Here is a 25,983-nt window from a genome sequence, read left to right as displayed (position 1 = left end):
GAGTATTGCATGTCATTTAATATTTTAACTATACGATAATGATTTTGATATCATACCCTTACGTTCTAGTAATTTACCACTCTCACTGGTTGTGTTGTTATGAATGTACGTGTATGTAGTTGCTTCGTCTGATACGGTAGCATTATGGTGAGGTGCTTGTGTCGTTGGGCTTTCCAAAATTACTGCAATAAGTAGATAAATATATGTAATAAAATAAAACAAAAAAACTTAGCTCACATTAAATGACGAATAAACCAATGATTTACACTCTTAATAACAAATTCTTTAAAAATGGAATGGGGGCCAAAAGGAGCTTTGATGTGATGTGCTGAAGTGTAACCGTTTGGATAAAATGTTCTACTTTGAACTAATTCTAACATTATCATACATGTAGTAGGCCTAATCAAAGAAAGATTAGGAAATGTAAAGCATATCGTACTGCACGTGATGTAAGAGGATTGGCTTCAATGTAAAAAGGGATAAAGCTAAGGTTACCATTCCGGTTACTATTGTTAGGTAATGGTATACCATGTTGGGGATAGGGTGTTGGATCAGATTTTTTAAATTCAGAATATAGCTTTGCATATTCAATTCTTATGGATTGTTTTTTCAAACAGGGGTATTTATGTTTATTTCTTATGATTGACTGCATTGGTAAAGAAAATAGAACAAACAAGTGTTGTTTATCGACTTTAAACAAAATCAATACCGTAAGAGATAGGCCGTAAATGTGAATAAATAGCCAAATTAGCAATCCAATATACGCTACGCGTTGTATTCAGGTCTGTGCGGTATTCCCGTTTATACATGTTCTGGTGAACCAGGTTGCACTGGCAACCAGTTTGCCCCAGTAGGCTTACAAGTTCAATTAAATGTCATTAGTTACAAATCACTCCCCAATACTAGTTTTGAAGGGATGGCATATGGTCCAGAGAAGCTGCATTATCTTTGCAAGCTCTTATATTTTCCTCTTAACAAAATTCTTGAAGGATATGGCAACAGCCAATATCGAAAGCAAAACAGACAGTAACGACAACTGCCCTTACGTTGAACGCAAATTTTGTTTTTCCATGCTGCTTTTTTGGCTCATTTTCGCACCCATACAGCTCCAATTCAGAAAGAAGAATCAAAATATATTTCCCAGTGCAATATGTTCATTTTCAAATGAAAATAAAAATATAAAACCTGCCACTTGCGAGAATTGATCCCGGTACCAAACGCTTATTATCCCAGTGCGCTAACCAATTGCGCAACTGTATTTACATCGTCGATTTTAGGAGCCGTATTGATCACAGTCTCCTCAGAAGCCGCTCTCTCCACATTAACAACGTTTGTGTGTAGGGAACGGAACCAACTACAATCAACGAAAAAAGTCTTGGAACGCTTGCGTGTAAATAACGGAAAACTGTCACCCCTCTCCCCGTGCAATGTTGAGAAATGCCAATGTCTTCAGCGGTTCCCCAATGTGTTCCAACATTGCTTGATGGGGAGAGGGAAGGGAAATCATTGTTGTAGATGTCACGTTTCTTCCCAAACACAATATAGGTCATTTCCATGAACATAAGAAATTCTGCACGGAATCTTGACAGAGTGTGCCAAGCGTTCCAAGGACTTTTTTCGTTGATTGTCTCTACCGAATGCAAAATATTTCATCTAAATTTCGTTTTTGTCTCATAACTCAAAAACGGAATGTCGTATGCGCTTCAAATTTCACACGATTTGAGAGTGGATTATATGCTTTGCAATCATAATAAAATTGTTGATAAAGAATTTGGTTTATTTATGAAGTGGTCACAGAAAACACCCCATATGCTAAATTACACACGTTTCATAATTATGGCTCTAAACTGCTCTAAAATGTCGTTTTTGTCCATAGCTCAAAAACAGAATGTTGTATGAGCTTCATGTTGAACACGATTTGAGAGGGGTTATATGCTTTGTAATCATAATAAAATTGTTGATACAGAATTTGATTTATTTAGGGAGTGGTCTCTGAAAACACCCCATATGCTAAATTACACACGTTTCATAGTTATGGCTTTAAACTGCTTTCTAAAATGTCGTTTTTGTCCATAACACAAAAACAGAATGTTGTATGAGCTTCATATTGCACACGATTAGGGAGTAGATAATATCCTTTTGAATCATAATAAAATTGTTGATAAAAATGTTGAGTTATTTAGGGAGTGGTCACTGACAACACCTCCTATGCTAAATGACACAAGGTTTTGTAATTATGGCCCTCTTCTGTATGATACTGAGTCAATTTTCGTTTTTGTCTCATAACTCAAAAACACTACAAATGAATTTTTCATACAATATCACAATGTTTTGCAACATGTTTTCCAAAATGTTTTTTAATGTTATTAAAACGTTTTGCACCCTTTATGATATAACCTAACGTGTTAAATTTATGTTTTCACTAAAACTTGTGTTTGCTGAGTATAGGCACATCCGAGCGAATCAGAAAGATTATGATGTAACAATTTGAAACAACTCATTTCTGAATATTATTTATAACAAAATACGCTTTTGCGATGAGAAAAAAATAAAATAAAAAAGAAACAACAATTTAATACACTTAAAGAAAAAATATAGACCACCATTGGGACTCGAACCACGCACATCAGTCAATAGCCAATAGGTTAACAGTCGGAGGACTGATCCACTACGCCACGCTGTCATTGCACAAACGAAGTAACAAGTTTTGTTCTTTTATTGTAAATCATATACGTATCTTTCAATTCAAAATGGTAAAGTGTTAACAAATTTCATATAGAAATCAAAGTGTTTAATTCCATAATGCATTAAAATCACATTCTCAATTGGTATAGCAAATGTAAACGAACGTGACGCTTCAGGAGATGCGGCCTGAAAAACATAAAATGTCGATTTTGGACCATTTTGTCATTATGGTAAACTGATACACTTTGCCATTTCTACTATACAAGTTTACACTTTCCCCGATACCTGACTACTATAAAAGAACAAAACTTGTTACTTCGATTGCGAAATGGCAGCGTGGCGTAACGGATTAGTCCTCAGACTGATAACCTTTTGACTATTGACCGATGTGGTTCGAGTCCCATTGGTGGTCTTTTTTAAAAGTATATTCAATTGTTGTTTTCTTTTTTCTTTTTTTCTCATCGCAAAAGCGTATTTTAATATAAATAATATTCAGAAATGAGTTGTTTATGCGTATTTATTTCAATTCAATTTGGTAAACTTAACTGTTAACAAATTTCATATAAGTTTCATTCCTTTTGCAATAAAACATTTTCAATTGGTATAGCAAATGTAAACGAACGTGACGCTTCGTGAGATGCGGCCTAAAACATAAAATGTCGCTTTTGGACCATTTTGTCATTATGGTAAACTGATACATTTTGCCGTTTCTACTATAGGGTGCTTGCATGGAAGATCATTAAGTTCAAACCATCCTAAAGACACGCTCCAGAGGACATGCAAATGCACGGAGTACAATACCAATCACCTGTTTAACTGGTTTTGATCGAAGTAATTCTTTGTACTCTATGCATTAGCGTATCTTATGGAGCGTGTCTGGAGGATGATTTGAACCCATGACCTTTCATGCAAACACCCTATACAAGTTTACACTTTCCCCGATACCTGACTACTATAAAAGAACAAAACTTGTTACTTCGATTGCGAAATGGCAGCGTGGCGTAGCGGAATAGTCCTCAGACTGATAACCTTTTGACTATTGACCGATGTGAATGGTTCGAGTCCCAGTGGTGGTCTTTTTTTAAAAATAGTATATTCAATTGTGTTTTTGTTTTTTTTCTTTTCTTTTTCTCATCTCAAAAGCGTGTTTTAATATAAATAATGTTCAGAAATGAGTAGTTTCAAATTGTTATATCATAATCTTTCTGATTCGCTCGGATATGCCTATACTCAGCATACACAAGTTTTAGAGAAAACATTTACATGTTGGGTTATATCATAAAGGGTACAAAATGTTTTAAGTTTTAATAACATTGAAAATATTTTGGAAACATGCTCCAAAACATTGTGATATTGTAAAAAATGTATTTGTAGTGTGTTTGAGTTACGAGACAAAAACGAAATTTGACTACAGTAGAGAGCATAATTACGAAACTTGTGTAATTTAGCATAGGACGTGTTTTCAGTGACCACTCCCTGAATAACTCAACATTTTTATCAACAATTTTATTATGATTCAAAAGGATTTTCTATTATCTGGTGCATTCAACATTCTGTTTTGAGTTATGGAAAAAACGACATTTTAGAGCATTTTAGAGCCATGATTAAAACGTGAGTCTGTTTTGAGGGGGTGTTTCAATGACCATTCCTAAATCCAAATTTTATCACTCACAATTTTAGATGAATTTTTGCATTCGGCAGAGAATGTTTTGCATTCGGCAGAGAATGTCTACCGAATGCAAAATATTTCATCTAAATTTCGTTTTTGTCTCATAACTCAAAAACGGAATGTCGTATGCGCTTCAAATTTCACACGATTTGAGAGTGGATTATATGCTTTGCAATCATAATAAAATTGTTGATAAAGAATTTGGTTTATTTAGGAAGTGGTCACAGAAAACACCCCATATGCTAAATTACACACGTTTCATAATTATGGCTCTAAACTGCTCTAAAATGTCGTTTTTGTCCATAGCTCAAAAACAGAATGTTGTATGAGCTTCATGTTGAACACGATTTGAGAGGGGGTTATATGCTTTGTAATCATAATAAAATTGTTGATACAGAATTTGATTTATTTAGGAGTGGTCTCTGAAAACACCCCATATGCTAAATTACACACGTTTCATAGTTATGGCTTTAAACTGCTTTCTAAAATGTCGTTTTTGTCCATAACACAAAAACAGAATGTTGTATGAGCTTCATATTGCACACGATTAGGGAGTAGATAATATCCTTTTGAATCATAATAAAATTGTTGATAAAAATGTTGAGTTATTTAGGGAGTGGTCACTGACAACACCTCCTATGCTAAATGACACAAGGTTTTGTAATTATGGCCCTCTTCTGTATGATACTGAGTCAATTTTCGTTTTTGTCTCATAACTCAAAAACACTACAAATGAATTTTTCATACAATATCACAATGTTTTGCAACATGTTTTCCAAAATGTTTTTTTAATGTTATTAAAACGTTTTGCACCCTTTATGATATAACCTAACGTGTTAAATTTATGTTTTCACTAAAACTTGTGTTTGCTGAGTATAGGCACATCCGAGCGAATCAGAAAGATTATGATGTAACAATTTGAAACAACTCATTTCTGAATATTATTTATAACAAAATACGCTTTTGCGATGAGAAAAAAAAAAAAAAAAAAAGAAACAACAATTTAATACACTTAAAGAAATAATATAGACCACCATTGGGACTCGAACCACGCACATCAGTCAATAGCCACAGTCAGTCTAATAGCAAGTTTTGTTTTAATAGGTTAACAGTCTTCTCATGAAGCGTTACGTTTATAATCCACTTTTTATGAATTTGTTATTTTCATTTTGAATTGAAATAAATATATATACGTATTTCTTTCAATTCAAAATGGTAAAGTGTTAACAAATTTCATATATGAAATCAATGTTTAATTCAGTTTTGCATTAAAACATTCTCAATTGGTATAGCAAATGTAAACGAACGTGACGCTTCAGGAGATGCGGCCTGAAAACATAAAATGTCGATTTTGGAACATTTTGTCATAATGGTAAACTGATACACTTTGCCATTTCTACTATACAAGTTTACACTTTCCCTGATACCTGACTACTATAAAAGAACAAAACTTGTTACTTCGATTGCGAAATGGCAGCGTGGCGTAACGGATTAGTCCTCAGACTGATAACCTTTTGACTATTGACCGATGTGGTTCGAGTCCCATTGGTGGTCTTTTTTTAAAAGTATATTCAATTGTTGTTTTCTTTTTTCTTTTCTTGTTTTTTTTTTCTCATCGCAAAAGCGTATTTTAATATAAATAATATTCAGAAATGAGTTGTTTATGCGTATTTATTTCAATTCAATTTGGTAAACTTAACTGTTAACAAATTTCATATAAGTTTCATTCCTTTTGCAATAAAACATTTTCAATTGGTATAGCAAATGTAAACGAACGTGACGCTTCGTGAGATGCGGCCTAAAAACATAAAATGTCGCTTTTGGACCATTTTGTCATTATGGTAAACTGATACATTTTGCCGTTTCTACTATAGGGTGCTTGCATGGAAGATCATTAAGTTCAAACCATCCTAAAGACACGCTCCAGAGGACATGCAAATGCACGGAGTACAATACCAATCACCTGTTTAACTGGTTTTGATCGAAGTAATTCTTTGTACTCTATGCATTAGCGTATCTTATGGAGCGTGTCTGGAGGATGATTTGAACCCATGACCTTTCATGCAAACACCCTATACAAGTTTACACTTTCCCCGATACCTGACTACTATAAAAGAACAAAACTTGTTACTTCGATTGCGAAATGGCAGCGTGGCGTAGCGGAATAGTCCTCAGACTGATAACCTTTTGACTATTGACCGATGTGAATGGTTCGAGTCCCAGTGGTGGTCTTTTTTAAAAAATAGTATATTCAATTGTGTTTTTGTTTTTTTTTTTCTTTTCTTTTTTCTCATCTCAAAAGCGTGTTTTAATATAAATAATGTTCAGAAATGAGTAGTTTCAAATTGTTATATCATAATCTTTCTGATTCGCTCGGATATGCCTATACTCAGCATACACAAGTTTTAGAGAAAACATTTACATGTTGGGTTATATCATAAAGGGTACAAAATGTTTTAAGTTTTAATAACATTGAAAATATTTTGGAAACATGCTCCAAAACATTGTGATATTGTAAAAAATGTATTTGTAGTGTGTTTGAGTTACGAGACAAAAACGAAATTTGACTACAGTAGAGGGCATAATTACGAAACTTGTGTAATTTAGCATAGGACGTGTTTTTCAGTGACCACTCCTGAATAACTCAACATTTTTATCAACAATTTTATTATGATTCAAAAGGATATTATCTACTCTCAAATCTGGTGCAATATGAAACAACATTCTGTTTTTGAGTTATGGACAAAAACGACATTTTAGAGCATTTTAGAGCCATGATTAAGAAACGTGAGTAATTTAGCATAGGGGGTGTTTCCAATGACCATTCCTAAATAAACCAAATTCTTTATCAACAATTTTATTATGATTACAAAGCATATAATCCACTCTCAAATCGTGTGCAATTTGAAGCTCATACGACATGCCGTTTTTGAGTTATGAGACAAAAACGAAATTTAGATGAAATATTTTGCATTCGGCAGAGACAATCAACGAAAAAAGTCTTGGAACGCTTGCGTGTAAATAACGGAAAACTGTCACCCCTCTCCCCCGTGCAATGTTGAGAAATGCCAATGTCTTCAGCGGTTCCCCAATGTGTTCCAACATTGCTTGATGGGGAGAGGGGAAGGGGAAATCATTGTTGTAGATGTCACGTTTCTTCCCAAACACAATATAGGTCATTTCCATGAACATAAGAAATTCTGCACGGAATCTTGACAGAGTGTGCCAAGCGTTCCAAGGACTTTTTTCGTTGATTGTCTCTACCGAATGCAAAATATTTCATCTAAATTTCGTTTTTGTCTCATAACTCAAAAACGGAATGTCGTATGCGCTTCAAATTTCACACGATTTGAGAGTGGATTATATGCTTTGCAATCATAATAAAATTGTTGATAAAGAATTTGGTTTATTTAGGAAGTGGTCACAGAAAACACCCCATATGCTAAATTACACACGTTTCATAATTATGGCTCTAAACTGCTCTAAAATGTCGTTTTTGTCCATAGCTCAAAAACAGAATGTTGTATGAGCTTCATGTTGAACACGATTTGAGAGGGGGTTATATGCTTTGTAATCATAATAAAATTGTTGATACAGAATTTGATTTATTTAGGGAGTGGTCTCTGAAAACACCCCATATGCTAAATTACACACGTTTCATAGTTATGGCTTTAAACTGTTTAAAATGTCGTTTTTGTCCATAACACAAAAACAGAATGCTCTATGAGCTTCATATTGCACACGATTAGGGAGTAGATAATATCCTTTTGAATCATAATAAAATTGTTGATAAAAATGTTGAGTTATTTAGGAGTGGTCACTGACAACACCTCCTATGCTAAATGACACAAGGTTTTGTAATTATGGCCCTCTTCTGTATGATACTGAGTCAATTTTCGTTTTTGTCTCATAACTCAAAAACACTACAAATGAATTTTTCATACAATATCACAATGTTTTGCAACATGTTTTCCAAAATGTTTTTTTTATGTTATTAAAACGTTTTGCACCCTTTATGATATAACCTAACGTGTTAAATTTATGTTTTCACTAAAACTTGTGTTTGCTGAGTATAGGCACATCCGAGCGAATCAGAAAGATTATGATGTAACAATTTGAAACAACTCATTTCTGAATATTATTTATAACAAAATACGCTTTTGCGATGAGAAAAAAATAAAATAAAAAAACAACAATTTAATACACTTAAAGAAAAAATATAGACCACCATTGGGACTCGAACCACGCACATCAGTCAATAGCCAATAGGTTAACAGTCGGAGGACTGATCCACTACGCCACGCTGTCATTGCACAAACGAAGTAACAAGTTTTGTTCTTTTATAGTAGTCATATCGAGGGAAAGTGTTTGTATAGTAGAAATGGCAAAGTTATCAGTTTACCATAATGACAAAATGGTCCAAAATCGACATTTTATATCTCATACGTTACGTTTTTTACTTTATACCAATTGAATTAATGCAAAAGGAATGACACCTTTGAATATGAATGGTTAAATTTTGTTGAAATAAATATATATACGTATTTCTTTCAATTCAAAATGGTGAAAATTTCATATATGAAATCAATGTTTAATTCCTTTTGCATTAAAACATTCTCAATTGGTATAGCAAATGTAAACGAACGTGACGCTTCAGGAGATGCGGCCTGAAAAACATAAAATGTCGATTTTGGACCATTTTGTCATTATGGTAAACTGATACACTTTGCCATTTCTACTATACAAGTTTACACTTTCCCGATACCTGACTACTATAAAAGAACAAAACTTGTTACTTGATTGCGAAATGGCAGCGTGGCGTAACGGATTAGTCCTCAGACTGATAACCTTTTGACTATTGACCGATGTGGTTCGAGTCCCATTGGTGGTCTTTTTTTAAAAGTATATTCAATTGTTGTTTTCTTTTTTTCTTTTCTTGTTTTTTTTTCTCATCGCAAAAGCGTATTTTAATATAAATAATATTCAGAAATGAGTTGTTTATGCGTATTTATTTCAATTCAATTTGGTAAACTTAACTGTTAACAAATTTCATATAAGTTTCATTCCTTTTGCAATAAAACATTTTCAATTGGTATAGCAAATGTAAACGAACGTGACGCTTCGTGAGATGCGGCCTAAAAACATAAAATGTCGCTTTTGGACCATTTTGTCATTATGGTAAACTGATACATTTTGCCGTTTCTACTATAGGGTGCTTGCATGGAAGATCATTAAGTTCAAACCATCCTAAAGACACGCTCCAGAGGACATGCAAATGCACGGAGTACAATACCAATCACCTGTTTAACTGGTTTTGATCGAAGTAATTCTTTGTACTCTATGCATTAGCGTATCTTATGGAGCGTGTCTGGAGGATGATTTGAACCCATGACCTTTCATGCAAACTAATCTTTCAGGTGCGCCTTTCTTTGACATCTATGGTTCAATGCATATGTACCGCGTGAACGTTGTAGTGCAGGGCGATATATTCAACATTGTATTCATCTATTGCTATGGTAGTTAATCCGATTAATCACGTCACCTTTACGACGAATATTAATGGTTTCTTTATCTCTAGAGTAGGTGTGCTGACGTGGTTCTAATATTGTAGGTGTATGGGACACACTTGCTACTTACATGCATCGATTGAAAGTAGAAATTCAGGTATCTCGTAAACTCCTAGACCTTTTTCAATATGGCGTACCATAAAGTTGTATATCCTATTATGTGTATGATCATCTATTGAGTAGCGAGATGTTCTATGTGGTAGAAGCGCAACTTCAAACATTACAAGTAGACTTCCTGGTCTGAATGGATAAACAAATAAACAGATACGGAAAAATAAGAAATTTTTTTTACACAAATTTTCATATACATAAATGACAGCCAACGAAAACATTATTTACACACCTTAGGACTAGCAAACCCCCACAAATCATAGCTCTTCTTTCTGGATACATTGTATTTGTCGCAACACTCAGATCTCTTCATTCGTCAAATTTACATATTTGGCAATTTGATATAAATGGGTCATGTGGGTGATCCTTCAATTTGTAGTCATACAACCATCAATCTGGTTTATGGAAGTTTGTCTCTGAATGACCATGAATTATCGCAACCCAAATGTAGTTTTCACAAGCTTGATCAATAATAAACATCTCAAAAAAGTAACTAACTCCCTTAAATAATGACCATTATTCAAAAACGGGCGATTGTATTACAAATCTGTAAAATGCGTTGGAAGCAGAATTTATTTCTGCACATTTTTATACCTCATTTGTTGCAATTGACTAAATATTGACATCACAGCGTACATCTAAATCAATATAACCCCATATTTGAAAGTTGCAGTAAATTGTATTGATTTTGTATTCAGTATAATGGAAGGAAATCATTGTTATGATATCTGAGTGTTTTTGCATTGTATGTAAGTGCAACTTTCAAATCTGGACCTCACTACATTAAATTGACCTGTGTTTTATTGTTTTTTGGGCTCTCGTATCAAATGAGGTGTCAAAATGCGCTGAAATAAATTCTTACAGATTTGTAATACAATAGCCCCTTTTTGAATAATGGCCATTATTTAAGAGGGTTAGTTACTTTTTTGAGATGTTTATTTCAGCATACTTACTTTAAATCAGTTACAACAGTGTGAACATACATGTCGTTAAAATCACTCTTTTTATATATAGTATCGATCTGAAACAAGAACAAAAAATCAAAATCGAGTAGTGTCATTATGACCAGCGTATGTATAAAATATTACAAGGTAAATGTCAATATTAAGATGGCGAATACTACCTTTTGCTATAGACCTTTTTCCCTCTATCCACAATGCACTATTCCAGGGGGGTATGACGTAGTTCATTAACCTCATAGTAGATCGTGTGCATCCGATGGTCTTTGCCAGGCCTTTGCAATTATTTTGTCTTAATATGGGCATACTGATTCCATATAAGCGGATTATCGTAAAGGCCATCGATGTTACTAATTATGCAATTATTGAATACACGAGTGATGCAGTTACGGAGCGATGCAGAACATCTGTGTAAGAGATTGTGTTTACATTTTTTTTAATTTTCATCTCCGAAAAAAGTGAAACGGACGCCGGTAAAATATCACTGCGTATCCCGTCATCAGTTTTTCACCATTATGTCTATAAAATGTATACAAAGTTAGGTTTCAATAACAGGAAAATTTTTTTGGCGACGACACCATGTCCATAAGGCATAGAAATGTTGTTTTTTTGCCCCCGAAAGGTATTAGTGATCGGGCGCCATTATCGTGATTATCGGGGATTCCTTTTTTGTGATGAAGGCACCAGCCGAAATGTCCGTATTCCAGAATGTGATGAACATAACTCTGTACTCCTCCGTGGAGATGATGTATTTTGCGACACTCATACCCCCCTGGAATAGTGCATGATGGGAAAGAGGGAAAAAGGTCTATAGCAGGTATGATTTGTAATTATTTTGAATCTAAAGTTAGCAAATATCTACTTTTTAGTTTACTGATATCAGTGAACCAACTAGAAACTCGAGTGATATATCTTCTAGAAACACGAATCACACGAATAACCAATACACAGAGGAAATAACTATTTGGTTCTGAAATTATCTGGGGAAAATAACCTGGTGAATGTAGTTGAAAGTTTCAATCTTTCTACTTTTAGAGATGTACTAACTTTTTTTCTTTGTTCTACTGATGTTTATAGGGCACACACAGCAAACATAAAAATGTTCAGAAAACGTTTATTTCAAATGTTTTAATAACATTTAAATGTCGGGTTATATAAAGTTCATGAATGCGTTTTTAAGATGTTATTGTAAAATATTTTGGGCAAACATGTTTGCAAAATATTTTGTCAACAGTTAAATAACATTATGTTAGAATGTTTTTGCTCACGTTTTTATATAACTTGACATTTAAACCTCTTCTTGTGTTTTTGCTGTGACTGTGTAACAATAACTGTATATTTAGGCATTTAAACATGGCTATATAACGTTTTGTGTTTGTTGGGGATATATTGAAAACTTCTCCAATGTGGCAATCACGTTTACTTGAAAGGAAAATATTCAAGCGTATTATACTTACCCTATTTATAAATTCATTAGTAAATTCCTTATATTGTGTAGAACCAGGATCTCTAAATTTGGGTGTATAACTTCTATTTGCTATTCGTAGTTTACCTCGTATTTTAACAAAATCTGCAAACAAAACAGTAAAATAGAAATATTCACCCATCTTTTACCACAATAATTCGGTTCGCCGTATTCGTACATACAGGCTGAGTCAAAAAGAAGTAAACTCATGTTTCAGGGGCTGTAACTCGAGATCTGCAAGGAATCTGCTAAAAATAAAAAGACCACTGGAGAGAGCAAAGTTTACACGTCTAAACAAAAAAAAGAATTGTCGCAATTCGTCGTCCGTATTCCATAGTGGCGTATAGTGGGCGCCGCGAATAAACAACTTTTCGAGAAAATCGGGTTTGAAGAAATGCCAATTTAAAATCGAGTTGTGTAAATCAGACATTCATTATATTTTGTAAATGATGTGAAATTTCTGTAGTAAACTAAATAGATTTTATTGTTATATATTTTCAAAAGAAATAAATACATACTTTTGCTGGCAAACTGACAATAAAACTATACGTCACTATGGAAAACGAACAAAACGCAATACCTAACCTTTTTTTGTATTCCATAGTAGCGTATCGACCATACGCCACTTTTTATACACATTTTATAATTATGAAATATCGGCAAATATGAAAAACATCGTATGTCATAGTGGCGTATAGGTCCGATACGCGTACGCCACTATGACATACGATGTTTTTCATTTTGCCGATATTTCATAATGATAAAATTGTGTATAAAAAGTGGCGTATGGTCGATACGCCACTATGGAATACGAAAAATGTCACTTTGTAACTATACGCCACATTTAATTAATTAATTATTAATTAATTAGCTAATTATGACTGATGAGACTTAGAAAAATGAAAGAGAACATCATTAAAGACATATGTGCCAATTTTCAAAAAAATGACCAAAAATCACTATACGCCACTATGGAATACAGCCGACGAATTGCTCACAGCAAACTAAAGTTATACTCATTTGAATACAACCACCCATTTTTGTAGCTGCACACGGTTTCACTTCTTTTTAGCAGATTCCTTACAGATCTCGAGTTACAGTCCCTCAAACGTGAGTTTACTTCTTTTTGACTCAGCCTGTAAGTCCAAACAGAATACATTTTAAGCATGCTCTTAAAGACAATCAAACCAGTTAATACATGTACAACTACGTTATAGCAGCCTTGCAAGGACCCCATAGTAGCTATGGACCTTATTAAGCAAAATAAATGGGGGTAATTCTCAGCTATCTATTCACACAAATTAATCAACCATCTTTATCTCCATAATCCTGAGGGGCATTGTCTCACACCCCTCAAATTACCAGGGGTTCACCCCAAACGGTTCGAATACATCAAAACGCTACGAGAGTGACAAAAGGCTTTATGTAATTGTAGGACTATCCCTTGCGTGGTCGTGTTAACCATAATAAAGTTAACAACCCAATCTTACAAGTATGGTAAAAGTCGGAAGGTCCAGGGAGTGGTTACCAATGTTAGAATAGTTATTTTCTATTCTAAAATTGTGTTATCCATAAACAGTCTATATCTGTACCTCTTATGGGGCATATTATGTTTTTATTTTGTATCAATGAAATAACAGTGCTCCAATCTAATTGAAAAGCAATACACAATCATAACTATTAATTTGTACCAAATGTGGATACTTACTTGATTTATCTTCATCTTCATGATTAGCTGAAAAAGAGATGGGAGATGAAAATAAAAGTAGGCTTTAAGGGATCTGGAATGAGCGTTTTGAGCGTTTCGACAGTATTTTTGTGAGGCATGAGAGCACATCAGACATATCGAATTGCATTCTGAATATGAAGAATGCCTTTCTGATATTAAATACTTTTAATTTTTTGAAATTCACGATATAATACAAATTTTATGACAAATTATTAAAATTTGATATTTTTCACATTTTTGATATATAACAGTCCTCGAAGTTAATTTTATAAATCTAATGATATATTCTTAAAGTGTATGTAGCTGGGAGGAAATGCCGACCATCAATTGAAAATTTTGACCAATCATATTAATATTATCATATTTTTAATCATTTGCCATAAAATGAGTATTACATTGCGAATTTCAAAAATTCAAAATTATTTGATATCAGAAGGACATTCTTCGTATTCATAATGCAATTCGATATGTCTGATGTGCTCTAATGTCCCACAATAAATACTGTCCATACGTTCATACCCCATCCCTTAATAGTGTAACGTAGATTTAATGACTACTCTTATATTCTTGTTCCCCGCTTTCCTTCTTTAAAATTTTATCATTATTTTTTGCTTGCTTTTTGGAACCTATATATATTGTCATCTTCGGACTTTGAAATCCATCTATGACATTTGTGATGCGATCAAGCCAAATCAGTCGGAACTCGGAAGTATTGATTTTGAGATATAGCCAAACAAAGGAGATATTTCCTTTTGTTTCCTTTTGTTTTGGAAACTCTTTGATTGCTCATATCTTTGGAACTGGTTGTTCAATTTCAATGGAGTTTTTTGTAAAATGCAGCTTTTTAAATGCTCTCTGCTAACCTATAAGAAACTGAAAATTTAATATTTCTGAGTTCCGATTGATTTTGCTTGATCGCATCACATTTGGTTATTAATGGGACAATCAAAATAATAACCTACCTAGCTGCTCCAGATTATAAAGCATACATAATTGGATTATAGTAGCCAATGATTATGTCAAAAAATGGCAAATAACCTGGCCTTTATATTGTTATTGGCTATCCCATGCTCAACTTTTGTAATCATTAGATTGTTTGCATGTTTGCAATATACACCGTTTATTAGCATATTTCAGATAGATCTAAAACGAAAACAAATATAACTTAAATTTCGATGAATCTTAGTGTTTCCTGAAGAAGCAATTTCCAAACAACGTGTTTATTATTCTTTAATCATTGGATTAAAATTGGTTAACCATATAAAAATATACAAGTTAAAAATATACACTTACATGTTAATGTAACAGAAAGGCCAACAACAACACCAACTAGCGAAAGTATAAGAAGTAGTAATATTAGATAGGGCATTCTTCGTTTTGCTTTCATGGCTGTTTCTCTAGAGACACCAAATGTAGAGCGCCGCCTATGGTAACGTAACCTTGAGTCACGTGATGTCCCTACATCTACTACCGGGTCAAACACCTCATCAGAGGGGGAAGGATATGTGGGGTGCTCCATCAAAACTGTGACCTGGGAAAAGACAAAAACAAAACAAATACCATGAATATTTTTACAAGAAAAGTCAATTTATCATTTAAAGACACAATTATTTAACTGTGTGTTAATATGCATATGGTATGTCAGGTCCTGGCATCCAGTGTATTTGATGTAGGTAACTGCAGGCTTATGAATATCATTATGCTTTGTGTGTGAAGGTCCTCGCGTGAGAATGAACCGGTGTGTACATGTGGAGTACATCTCAGGGTAGCGGTTATGTTTGCAAAGACCTTAAACTTTGAACCTTCATCTGACTTTTTATGGGAGATCCACCATAATCGAAAAAGCAAAGCAGCGTGTAATTCGCCGTAAAGTAATGCTCACGTTTGACCGAGTAGGAGGTGACCCCCTAAAAATAACAGTCTGCTGTGTCCGATTGGTGTCCCCGGTTGGTTTAGCTTCATTTGGGTTGTGGGTTGTGGGGGATCCACAGTTCGTTGGGTATTTTATGGTCAAGAAATGGCCACGATTAGAGGTGTTTACCAGTAAGAGTCGGTTGGACGACTGCGATATGAACACCCTTACAGGTATGAGGCAGTGTATGCTCATGTTTGTGTGATTGTGAAAGGTTTATTTACATTGAGCAAAATAATTTATATATACATTTGGTAATCCTATCTTGAAAGGAGTCAATATTATAACGAATTATCTTCACAAACACTGAAATTAATCGCAATCATTTTACTTTAACCACGATAATACCACTGGTAAGTAATATTTTATGTTTCCTTTAAACTCGTTACAAAAATATCAACATGAATTCGTGAAAGTGAAATAATATTTTTGCTTCCTATAAAACTATCTACAGCATATAACACAATTCAAATGCACGTAACATTCACATAATGACACAAAAAGACTATAGCTGAATTTATACTACATCGCTGAGTGACGGACGATTGTTTTCTAGCCCTTTGAGGTAGCGCGTTTTATGTTGCGTCGGGAAAAGTGCGGTATATCATTGGTTAAAACCAATCGCTCGTCGCTCAGCGATGGAGTATAAATCCAGCTTTAGATATGGCTACTAGGTAAAGGTATCACGCCAGCAAGATAATTAGAAAATGCATCGTTTCTTTTTGCTTCTCGCGGGCATTTTTGGCGCTTCATATTCCTCTGTATGACGACAACAGACGACACCAGATTCGCATGCGAATCTATCAGGACGCAGTCCGTTACAGCCGTATACTTGTACATTCATGGGTGCGACCTTTGACCTTATTTTGGTATACGACTACAAACGCCACACCGTTGAATAGTTATTATTGAACCATTTAGTCAATTATGCTGCTATTTTAAAATACAGCCAACAGGATATATTATAAAATGCAATATAGTTAATCTGACCTGAACTTATTCGGTAAAGTGCTTATTGAGGCTAGTGTTCATTCACAGAATGATATAGTGCTTAAAGGGGTATTTCGTGATCCGCAGCCGCATCCCCCCACTTTTCTCATAAAAAGTTGAGATTTTTATACCAATGGAACCGTCTGGCTATATAATGTTTATGTACCAAAAATTTCTTGCAGATTATTTCGTTTAGCAAAAATATCGTCAATTTTGAATTTCGTTCTGGTATACCAGAACGAGATTATGGAGCAGGATATTAAAATACACATAGGCCTAATCATGCATAACTCGCAAACGCAAAAGCGGAATCAACTGAAATTTTGGGAATAAGTTTTTTTCGTGGATATCTACTGAAAATGTCATAAAAGAGGATGGTAGGATCACGAAATCCTCATTTAAAGTTTGTATAACACATTGCTAATACTTAAGACATCCATCAACATAACGAGGAAATCCAAGAACTGGAAAAGCTTGTTTTCTATTCAATATAAACAACAGGTACTTGTATTATAGATGAGTGGACCTATGTCATATGTTTACATGCAAGGCGCCCTCTGTCGTTTCACACAAAGACGAATTATACACAGTGTCTATGGGAGAATACACACAATCTTTTCAAAGCCCAACAAAACCTTTGTTTTAATTGTGTGATATTATGTAGCTTTGTAGCACAGTATTAAGCAAGTTAACATATAAATTGGTATTCTCTGCTGTGAAACCAACGTTATTGAAAATATCAGCTTTCTCCATGTAGGTTACAGGGTCCTTTCTCCTTCAACATGGTATTATTATTATTATTATTATTATTATTATTATTATTATTATTAAAATTATTATTATTATTATTATTATTATTATTATTATTATTATTATTATTATTATTATTATTACTATTATTATTATTATTATTATTATTATCAGTAATAACAGAGTGGTATAAGTAGTAGTCGATCTAGTGTTAAGTTAAACTTGAAATACCAGTGGATGAAATGGTGAATTGTTACTGATGAAAAAGTAAACACAGACAACATATTATTCAAATCGTAAATACCATTAGATAGTAATGCAAAGAAAGACGATCAAATATCAGAATACCGTGCGAAATATTCAATACAAATTACCATCCTTACTTCATTTGCAAACACACATTTTTATGCAGCACCTGCACATACAATAATAATATTCTCTAGACTAGATAAGGCAACGCAATGCATCTTGAATGGCGTACTCACATTTCACTTTTCGCCCCTTTCAAGCCCGTCTTATTAGGGAGTAATTCGTTTTGCTGGGTAAGTGAATTAAGAAAAGATAGAGTTGCAAAACTCTACAGCATAGGTAACTAGCAAGATCGTAAAACACCCCAATGCTCAATTTAGAACTTTGCCTACCGTGGGTATAAATGTTTCTGAATTACTTGTTTTTTGATATATGTCATGATTAGTCAAAAATACAGAAAATAACGTTATAACTCCAGGCTACTTTAATGATAGATTACCATCGTCTGATTGGAGAAAATGCAAATGTGCGATAACATAAATTTAGTATGACATGCCCGCCACGTGAATCGGCACACCAAATACCTCTTAATGCAGAGTAAGAGCGGGATAAAAAAAAACAGAGTACCTCTATAACATTTACATATAACGGCAAGTATACAGCCATGTTGCTATGCTTTAAATGAAATATATTAAAGTAATCAGTGATAAATGTAACATAATTCGGGAACCAGTATTTGTCTGGTAAATCAAAAAGTGCAGCGAAGGAGTTATACAATTATATGTAGAGCAAAGAATCCATCATTGGCTAGGTGCAAATAGTATTTGGTAACGGGCGATGTGTTTCTTACTACAGTGCTTACTGTATAATATGAACGAAATTGTAATGCACATAACGTATTAATTAAAGCCAAAATTATAACATTTGTTTGCTAAGGAGGACACCCTCAATGTTTTTTCAAAACTCTTAATGTTCAACGATTGTAATCAACTATACTAATAAACTGACATACCCTACACAATTCAGGACTGTACTTGTGACAAAATCTGAAATTTTAAATACATAACGTATCCCGTCGTTTTATTCAAACGATCAAAATATTAGTCGTACCCGTATGCGATGTTCCTAAAACTTCTCGTAAATGGCGTACGAGATGGTCATAACACATCGAAAGGAACTGTTATTTTATTATAATGCTCGGACCAATTTTTAGATTTTCTTCCGTGACTCCACACCAGCGGTGTTGTGTCAACTATTGGCTTGGGTACAATCCACACAGTCAGGTTGAAACAAAACAAAGCAATTAACCTTTTCGGTAAATCCCATAGGAAAATAACTTAATTAATAACGTAATTTGACGTCACACTGATACTCACATCGTTTCGCGAACATCGTTACTGCGCATTTCAAAACCGTGAATTGCGCAATAACGATGCACACATCGGCGTGACGTCAAATGACGACATCTCAGGTCTACACGCAAAAACAAAAAGACGCAAAGGCTTATGGGATTTACCATAAAGGTCAATTCCCAGAAATAGGCTCTACAATAAATGCGCGTGCGCGAATATCATGCTTCTAATAATTGATCGACAGGTGAGCTGTAACGGCATTTAATGCATTAAATATTTATTAATTTATGAGCTGGGGATGTGGGTACATACTCCGCCATTCCTTACTGAGCAGAACTGCCCTGTCGGTTGGTCCTTTTTGCCTGAGTGACAGAATAAGTAAAACCATTTATTTTGTGAGACTTCAGGCGTATAACTTTAAGTCGCCCAGCAAAACAAGCACTCAACCACATGGATCTGCGAAAAGCCAGTTCTATTTTCATTATACACGAAAGATATTCAGACACACAGCTAAAGTAAATGGAATCAGACAGGCAATCATTATGTATACGATTGTGTTATGGCGGGATAGCAAAACATGATTAAAGCAGTGGGACTTAAAAGGGATTTAATCAAATGCTGCAAGGGAACCATCATATCAACATTTTCCTTCATAGTTTACTATGGATAAATAAACACAAATATTTTATATTACAGACTTTGATTAATCAGAATTATTTATATATTCTCCATTCTAATGATGGAGTAATGAAATTATTTCAGATTTGAATTCATATGGAGAATATAAATGATAAAGAAACATAAATTCCATACAAACATTTCGACTGCTCAGTGCCAGAAGTGAATAAGTGCAATGGCTGCCATGTGTAGATGAGTACAATATACTGTGTGTACATTGCCAAATGTTCACAAGGCAGCTATTGTACTTACCCACTTTTGACACTGTGCAGTCGATTTATTCAAAGATTGTGTAACACTCATCTAACAAAAGCGATGGGGTGGGGGTAGATGACCTCTCTCCGGATCTAGCTATAAACTACTATGGTTTAGTACTGCGAAAATCTAGAGCAGTTTCTAGAATTTTTGGCTTTTGCCGAAATTCAGTGATATTCAAGGCTTACTCAATTATACCGTCATTGATATTTGTCCTTTAAAAGAGGACCTGCTAAGATAACTGCCCTGTAATAGGGCGACTATATTTACTTCATCGGACGGTTTAGCGAAAAAGAGGGGCCCGCTTCAATCAATGCGTCAGAGGGTTAATCAATGTCGATTGATATAATTATGTACATCCCCATTCACACTGCGGTAAGTCTATCCCTTCACAAATTCAGAAATAATACCTTGTCCCCATTTTTCTGTCATTAATGTAAAATAAACATAGTATTGTCAAAGTATTTTTACATCGATTTGAACGATCCTGAAATTTCCTGAAACAAGCTGTTCCAATTCTGAACATGAAATTTGCACATATAAAACGCACTTGTTACGGACCTCTGGGAATCTATTGAAACGGCAATGAATAAATCGTAAACCAGGGTCGTATTCTCAATTTTTAATTTTATTTTCTCTAATAAGGTTCTAAAAAGGTACCGGCTACACAACTGTTCCATATTCCATAAACATACAACACTAATTATTTTGGATTCAAATAATATTACCCTGTTTTGCCAAATGAAACATAGCTAAATCATATAAATTTTGTTAGTTCTAACTGGCAATAAAGTCACATTTTAATATTTTTGCAATTTCAGGGAGAATTGGACAAAAACATGCAATTTGGCATGTTTTCCTACATTGGTAGTTACACAATACTAAGACTTGGCACAAGTCTTTTAAAGCATCAAAATCTTGAGTTAGCTCATAATTTTAATAGTTTATGTAATTTTTGATTTGTTATTAAAAAGAATAGAAAATGTGTTTTTCAAAAATTATAATCTTTAAATTTAGTCTTTTAACACGTTTTCTGGCTTAACTGTCACAGCTTACGAAAAACGCACTAGAAACGCATTGGGCCCTTATTTCCAAAAATGTAACAAATATTAAAATTTGACTTTTATTGCCAGTTAAAATTAACTAAAGGATTAGGATTGAGCTATGTTTCAAATTGGCAAAACAGAAAAATATTATAAAAAAAATAGTGCTGTATTTTCTGGAAAAGAGAGTCATTATTCTTATACACGATAAAAGGAACACTGTGAAAAGGAGGGTCTAAAATTATTGCAAGTAATGTTTAAATGCTGTAACTCAGTCTGGTATCTGTAACATTTCAAATGAAAACGATAACGCAAATACAACCAAATGACGTTGTTCCTTTAGATTATGTTCTGTCTGTCCTCTTGTACGATAGGATAATCTAGAACATTCACTTTTAATTTGTCTTTACTTACTACACTTAAAGAATCGGATAGCAACGTTTGCCAAGTATTTTTGTGGGACCTGAGAGCACATCAGACATATCGAATTGCATTATGAATACGAGAAATGTCCTTCTGATATTAAATACTATTTGAATTTGAAATCTAATGATATTTTCTTCAAGTGTATGTAGCTGGGATGAAAAGGCGACCATTAATTGAAAATTTTGACTCTTCATATTGACGATATACAAAAGACATACATGTTTGTGGTGTTTGTACTACGCTTTAAGTACATATGATTAGATTTATACAATTTACTGTTGAATTTTATATATCAAAAGGACATTCCTCGTATTCAAAATGCAATTCGATATGTCTGATGTGCGCTCAGTGTAATTCGATATGTCCGATGTGCTGTCAGGTCGATATTAAAAAAGAAAAACGTCGCTATCCGAGCCCTTAAACATTCACTTATTAGTGTGTTATGACAAGTGCGTAGTATTGTGGGCGTATTTTTTAAATGTTAAAATGACAAATTGTCTATCCACTTTTAAGTGGATTAAAAAAGGAGACAAACACTTTGTCATTTTAACATTCTGGCTGATGTATACATCCTTTCAGGAATTAAGTATCTTCATGTCACGTGGGGTATCAGAAGTACGTAGAGCAAATTTCATCATCTATACAGTACTATCAACACTCTTATATACTTCTCCGTAGTCCACTTGCCAAATGTGCATACTCTGGCTATTACATTTAAGCTTAAAACTCTGATTTAATTAATGTGTGCACAATTGATAGATTTTCACAACTGATCTTTTCAGTCACCGTACGCCCTCTGTTTTTTAGCTTCCCAAGTGGTTTTTCGGATAATAAACTGGCAGATTCTAAAATTAGAATTGTTCAGTATTGAAGTGTCATTATAATTATGCCATTATGATATGTTGCATTTTAAAGCCTACGTAGGGCCTATACTTTACTTTTACTGTCACAAATATAATTATATAAACTTTTTCATAACCAATTTATACTAGTATTTTGATGTAATAAATATCAGTATAATTTCGTTTCGAGTTCAACTGAATGCGTTCATCATGATTAATAACATTTTTATTTATGAACAATCGACTATGGCATAGTCTAACACTCTTATAGCATATTTCTGTAAGTAATTGTCCCTGTGTCAAGTATAGCGATATTTGTTTCTGCTCAGAGAAGTCACCGAACGGTACATCAACTCCAAGATCTACTCATACTATCATTATGCCTTCTTCCATGCTAAAAGCTGCGCCTGTAACATTAAAGTAGCGATTTGGTGTACGAAATTGCCAACTGGGTGTACTACAATTTCACAAAACATTTACACTATGCTCAGACGTGGATCTATGACTCTGAAAGGATTTTTCATAGTGTAAGACTAAACACTTTTTGCTGTATTATGCATAGTTTTCGCACCTAAGCCACCCATCCCAACAATTGAAATACTGACATTCCTTGAGTCCCGGATCCGCATAAGTACATTCATTTTTTACTTCGTTTTTTCCCACAATATATACTGATATTGTCTTTGAAAAAAAAATCAAAAATAGTTCTATAAAGTGTCCCCCTGGGGAAACTTTCAAAAGATTCCTGAAAATTCAAGAAACATTACTGGTCATCTATCTATCTGTCTGATTGGTTGATAACTTGAAATGCTCAGTTCAATTGCCAATTATGACTAGGCATTAAACTATTTATGGTCAAACTTGCATTTGCAGATGGTCTTATTAATATTATATCCTCTTTAATTGGTTCAAAATTGGGCATCTCTTTAGAGAAACAAAGATTATTTCATTAAGGTTTTTCCTAATATTACAAAAAAAGAAATGTTTTTTTCCTTCTGAGAGTGTGATTGTGTGAAGATTATCTTGGTGTTTCATTTTATTCAGTATCTGCACCATACAACTAAATTATATATAAACATTATGGGCTTTTCCCTGTTTAACCCAATTATTACAACGGTAAACGTTGACGTATGCTCTTAAACATGTCAAACTGTTAAGTGTAAATGATTTAAATAATCAAACTGTTCATCCTCCCGGTACGTGATGTGTACGTAAGATTGAACGTTGATTCAAAGCCGTGAAACAATATATTAATGCTAATGAAAGTAAATTATTCCGGCGTAGTGTATTGGGAGTCTCGTAAACAACGTTGGAGACACGAAACTGCGGAATAACTAATAATGAAAATTATTATTGTTTGTGCCTCATTGGAATTAGGTATGGTTTAGGTTACTTTTGCTTTCATATTTTGACTGATATTGGAATACGTGCGCCATGTTGACTGATTTGAGGGAGTTTTACATGGCTTGGGAGCAGATCATATTTCTTTAGGACGTACAGGAAGAAATGAGATGTTCTACTCTTATGTTTACATGCGTAGCTGTTGCATCCTCCCTGTCCCTTCTTTCCGACTATTTTTGTTCTGTTTGTGTCTGATTGTCTCTTATAGCAATTGTTCAAATAATACGTCAGTTAAGGGCTATACGCGAATATTAAATGGAAAAAACTCGCAGTACACAAAATAACAAACAATAGGAGGAGGTGGTTAAAACCACATCAAATTTGCAAAATAGGCAGCAAGATAAAAAACAAACAAACAAAGAAATCGTACAAGACATGCATGGAATAAACAGAACTATATACTTCTTAAAGTAATAAACACATAAGGCACTGAAAACCAACCAAAACGGTGACATTTGGGTGGCTTGGGCGCAGATCATGTTTATTTAGGGTGGGGCGTACAGGAAGGAATGAGATGTTCTCCATTTCTGTTTATATTATGCATAGCTGTTGCATCCTTTCAATCCCTTCGTTTTGTTCTGTTTGTGTGCGTGATGGACTGATGGTCTCCTATAACAATTTTTAAACATTGTGTTAAGGGTTATAAAAGAATACAAACAATAGGAGAAAAATGGTTAAAACCATAACAAACAGCAAATAAACACTAAGATGAAAAAAAAAATGAAATCATACAAGACATGCGTTGTTTAATAAACAAAACTGCGTCTAAAAGTAATTGAAAAACATCATTTGTAAGATTAAAAACATACGTACAAAATGCAAATAGCTTTCACGTAAAAACATATTATTTACGTGAATGTAATGCATAAAACTGATCATTGTATTGCAGGTGCCTAGATTCTTTAAGTATGTGCTGAGAACAACTCTGACCTAAAATAAGCACGACTCGTCCTTCTGATTGAAATTGCGGATGCTTCACTAATATTTATAATTACCGTTGTCACTTAAATGATGGCATTCACATCTTCGTGTTTACAGGAGGCGGTGTTGCGTTGCTAACGCCGGCATAATGCGCACAATTGGGTTTACTTGGAGCAGGGAATTCCAAATTGAGAAAGATGAGCGTAAGAAGCTTATTCCGAGTATGTAGGTTGGGTACGGGTTACAGTTAGGGTATGGGTACGGTTAGGTTTTTTTTGGAATAATGCCCTTTTGAATTACTTTTCTTTGCAAAGCTTAATCATCAATTGGGGTCTTGAGTTAGGTGAGGGCTGACCTTAGGATTAGCAATTATGGTTATAGCATAATGTTGGTATGACTGTAATTTATTTTACATGAATAAAGCCATGCATTTTTAGCATTATTATTGCTTCGTATATTTTGATGGAAATAAAAAGTTTGCAGCTACATTTTTGCCATGAATTCCAACACGAACTCAATAAGATTTTGGTTTTGAATTATCTTGAAAATGCCTTTGTATGGGTATAGAAGCTTAGAAATAGTTTTTAAAAATGTATAAGAAAAGAGACAACTTTAAGCAGACGATTTTTGCCAAGCAGGTTACCGCATCCATCAACTGTACCTGGCAACACCCACTTAGCGTGACAGGAACTGTATATCTTGTTTGCAGTGTGATGGAGACACTTGTCATAAATATTTACATAATCATCATACCAGTCACGTTGTTGAACCTTTTTATCACCTTCAATTGAGTTCATTTGTGCTGATTAGTATTAGGAAATTCATACCACTTATTTTTTGTTTGTTTTTCAAAAATGCAATTGGTAAAAAACGTTAATCATACGATTATTGATTTGTAAGATTTTGGGAGAGGAAAAATAATAATTATATTAATGTTTTCTAGTTTCTGAAGTTTAGTCGATTTAATCACATAGGAAAT

At 33.9% G+C, this 25,983-nt stretch overlaps 1 protein-coding gene across 17 annotated transcripts in view; it reads right to left on the bottom strand.

Moving 5' to 3' along the window:
• LOC140162407 (uncharacterized) overlaps positions 1-25,983 on the bottom strand; it is a 334,104-nt gene that overhangs the window by 12,283 nt on the left and 295,838 nt on the right. For 14 of the 17 annotated variants that reach the window (XM_072185627.1, XM_072185626.1, XM_072185611.1 and 11 more), the window contains 6 exons: positions 15,479-15,716; positions 14,165-14,191; positions 12,449-12,561; positions 10,986-11,053; positions 9,992-10,161; positions 57-182 (listed from right to left, as the gene is read on the bottom strand). In XM_072185627.1, the coding sequence (XP_072041728.1) occupies positions 57-182; positions 9,992-10,161; positions 10,986-11,053; positions 12,449-12,561; positions 14,165-14,191; positions 15,479-15,716 (742 nt within the window). The remainder of the gene's footprint in view (positions 1-56; positions 183-9,991; positions 10,162-10,985; positions 11,054-12,448; positions 12,562-14,164; positions 14,192-15,478; positions 15,717-25,983) is intronic. The other 3 variants (XM_072185610.1, XM_072185612.1, XM_072185622.1) reach the window with 3 other exon arrangements.

This window comes from Amphiura filiformis, chromosome 10 (assembly GCF_039555335.1).
Source record: "Amphiura filiformis chromosome 10, Afil_fr2py, whole genome shotgun sequence".
Taxonomy (NCBI): Eukaryota; Metazoa; Echinodermata; class Ophiuroidea; order Amphilepidida; family Amphiuridae; genus Amphiura; species Amphiura filiformis.
The sequence above is the reverse complement of the archived record's forward strand: the minus strand, read 5'-3'. Positions and strand labels throughout refer to the sequence as shown.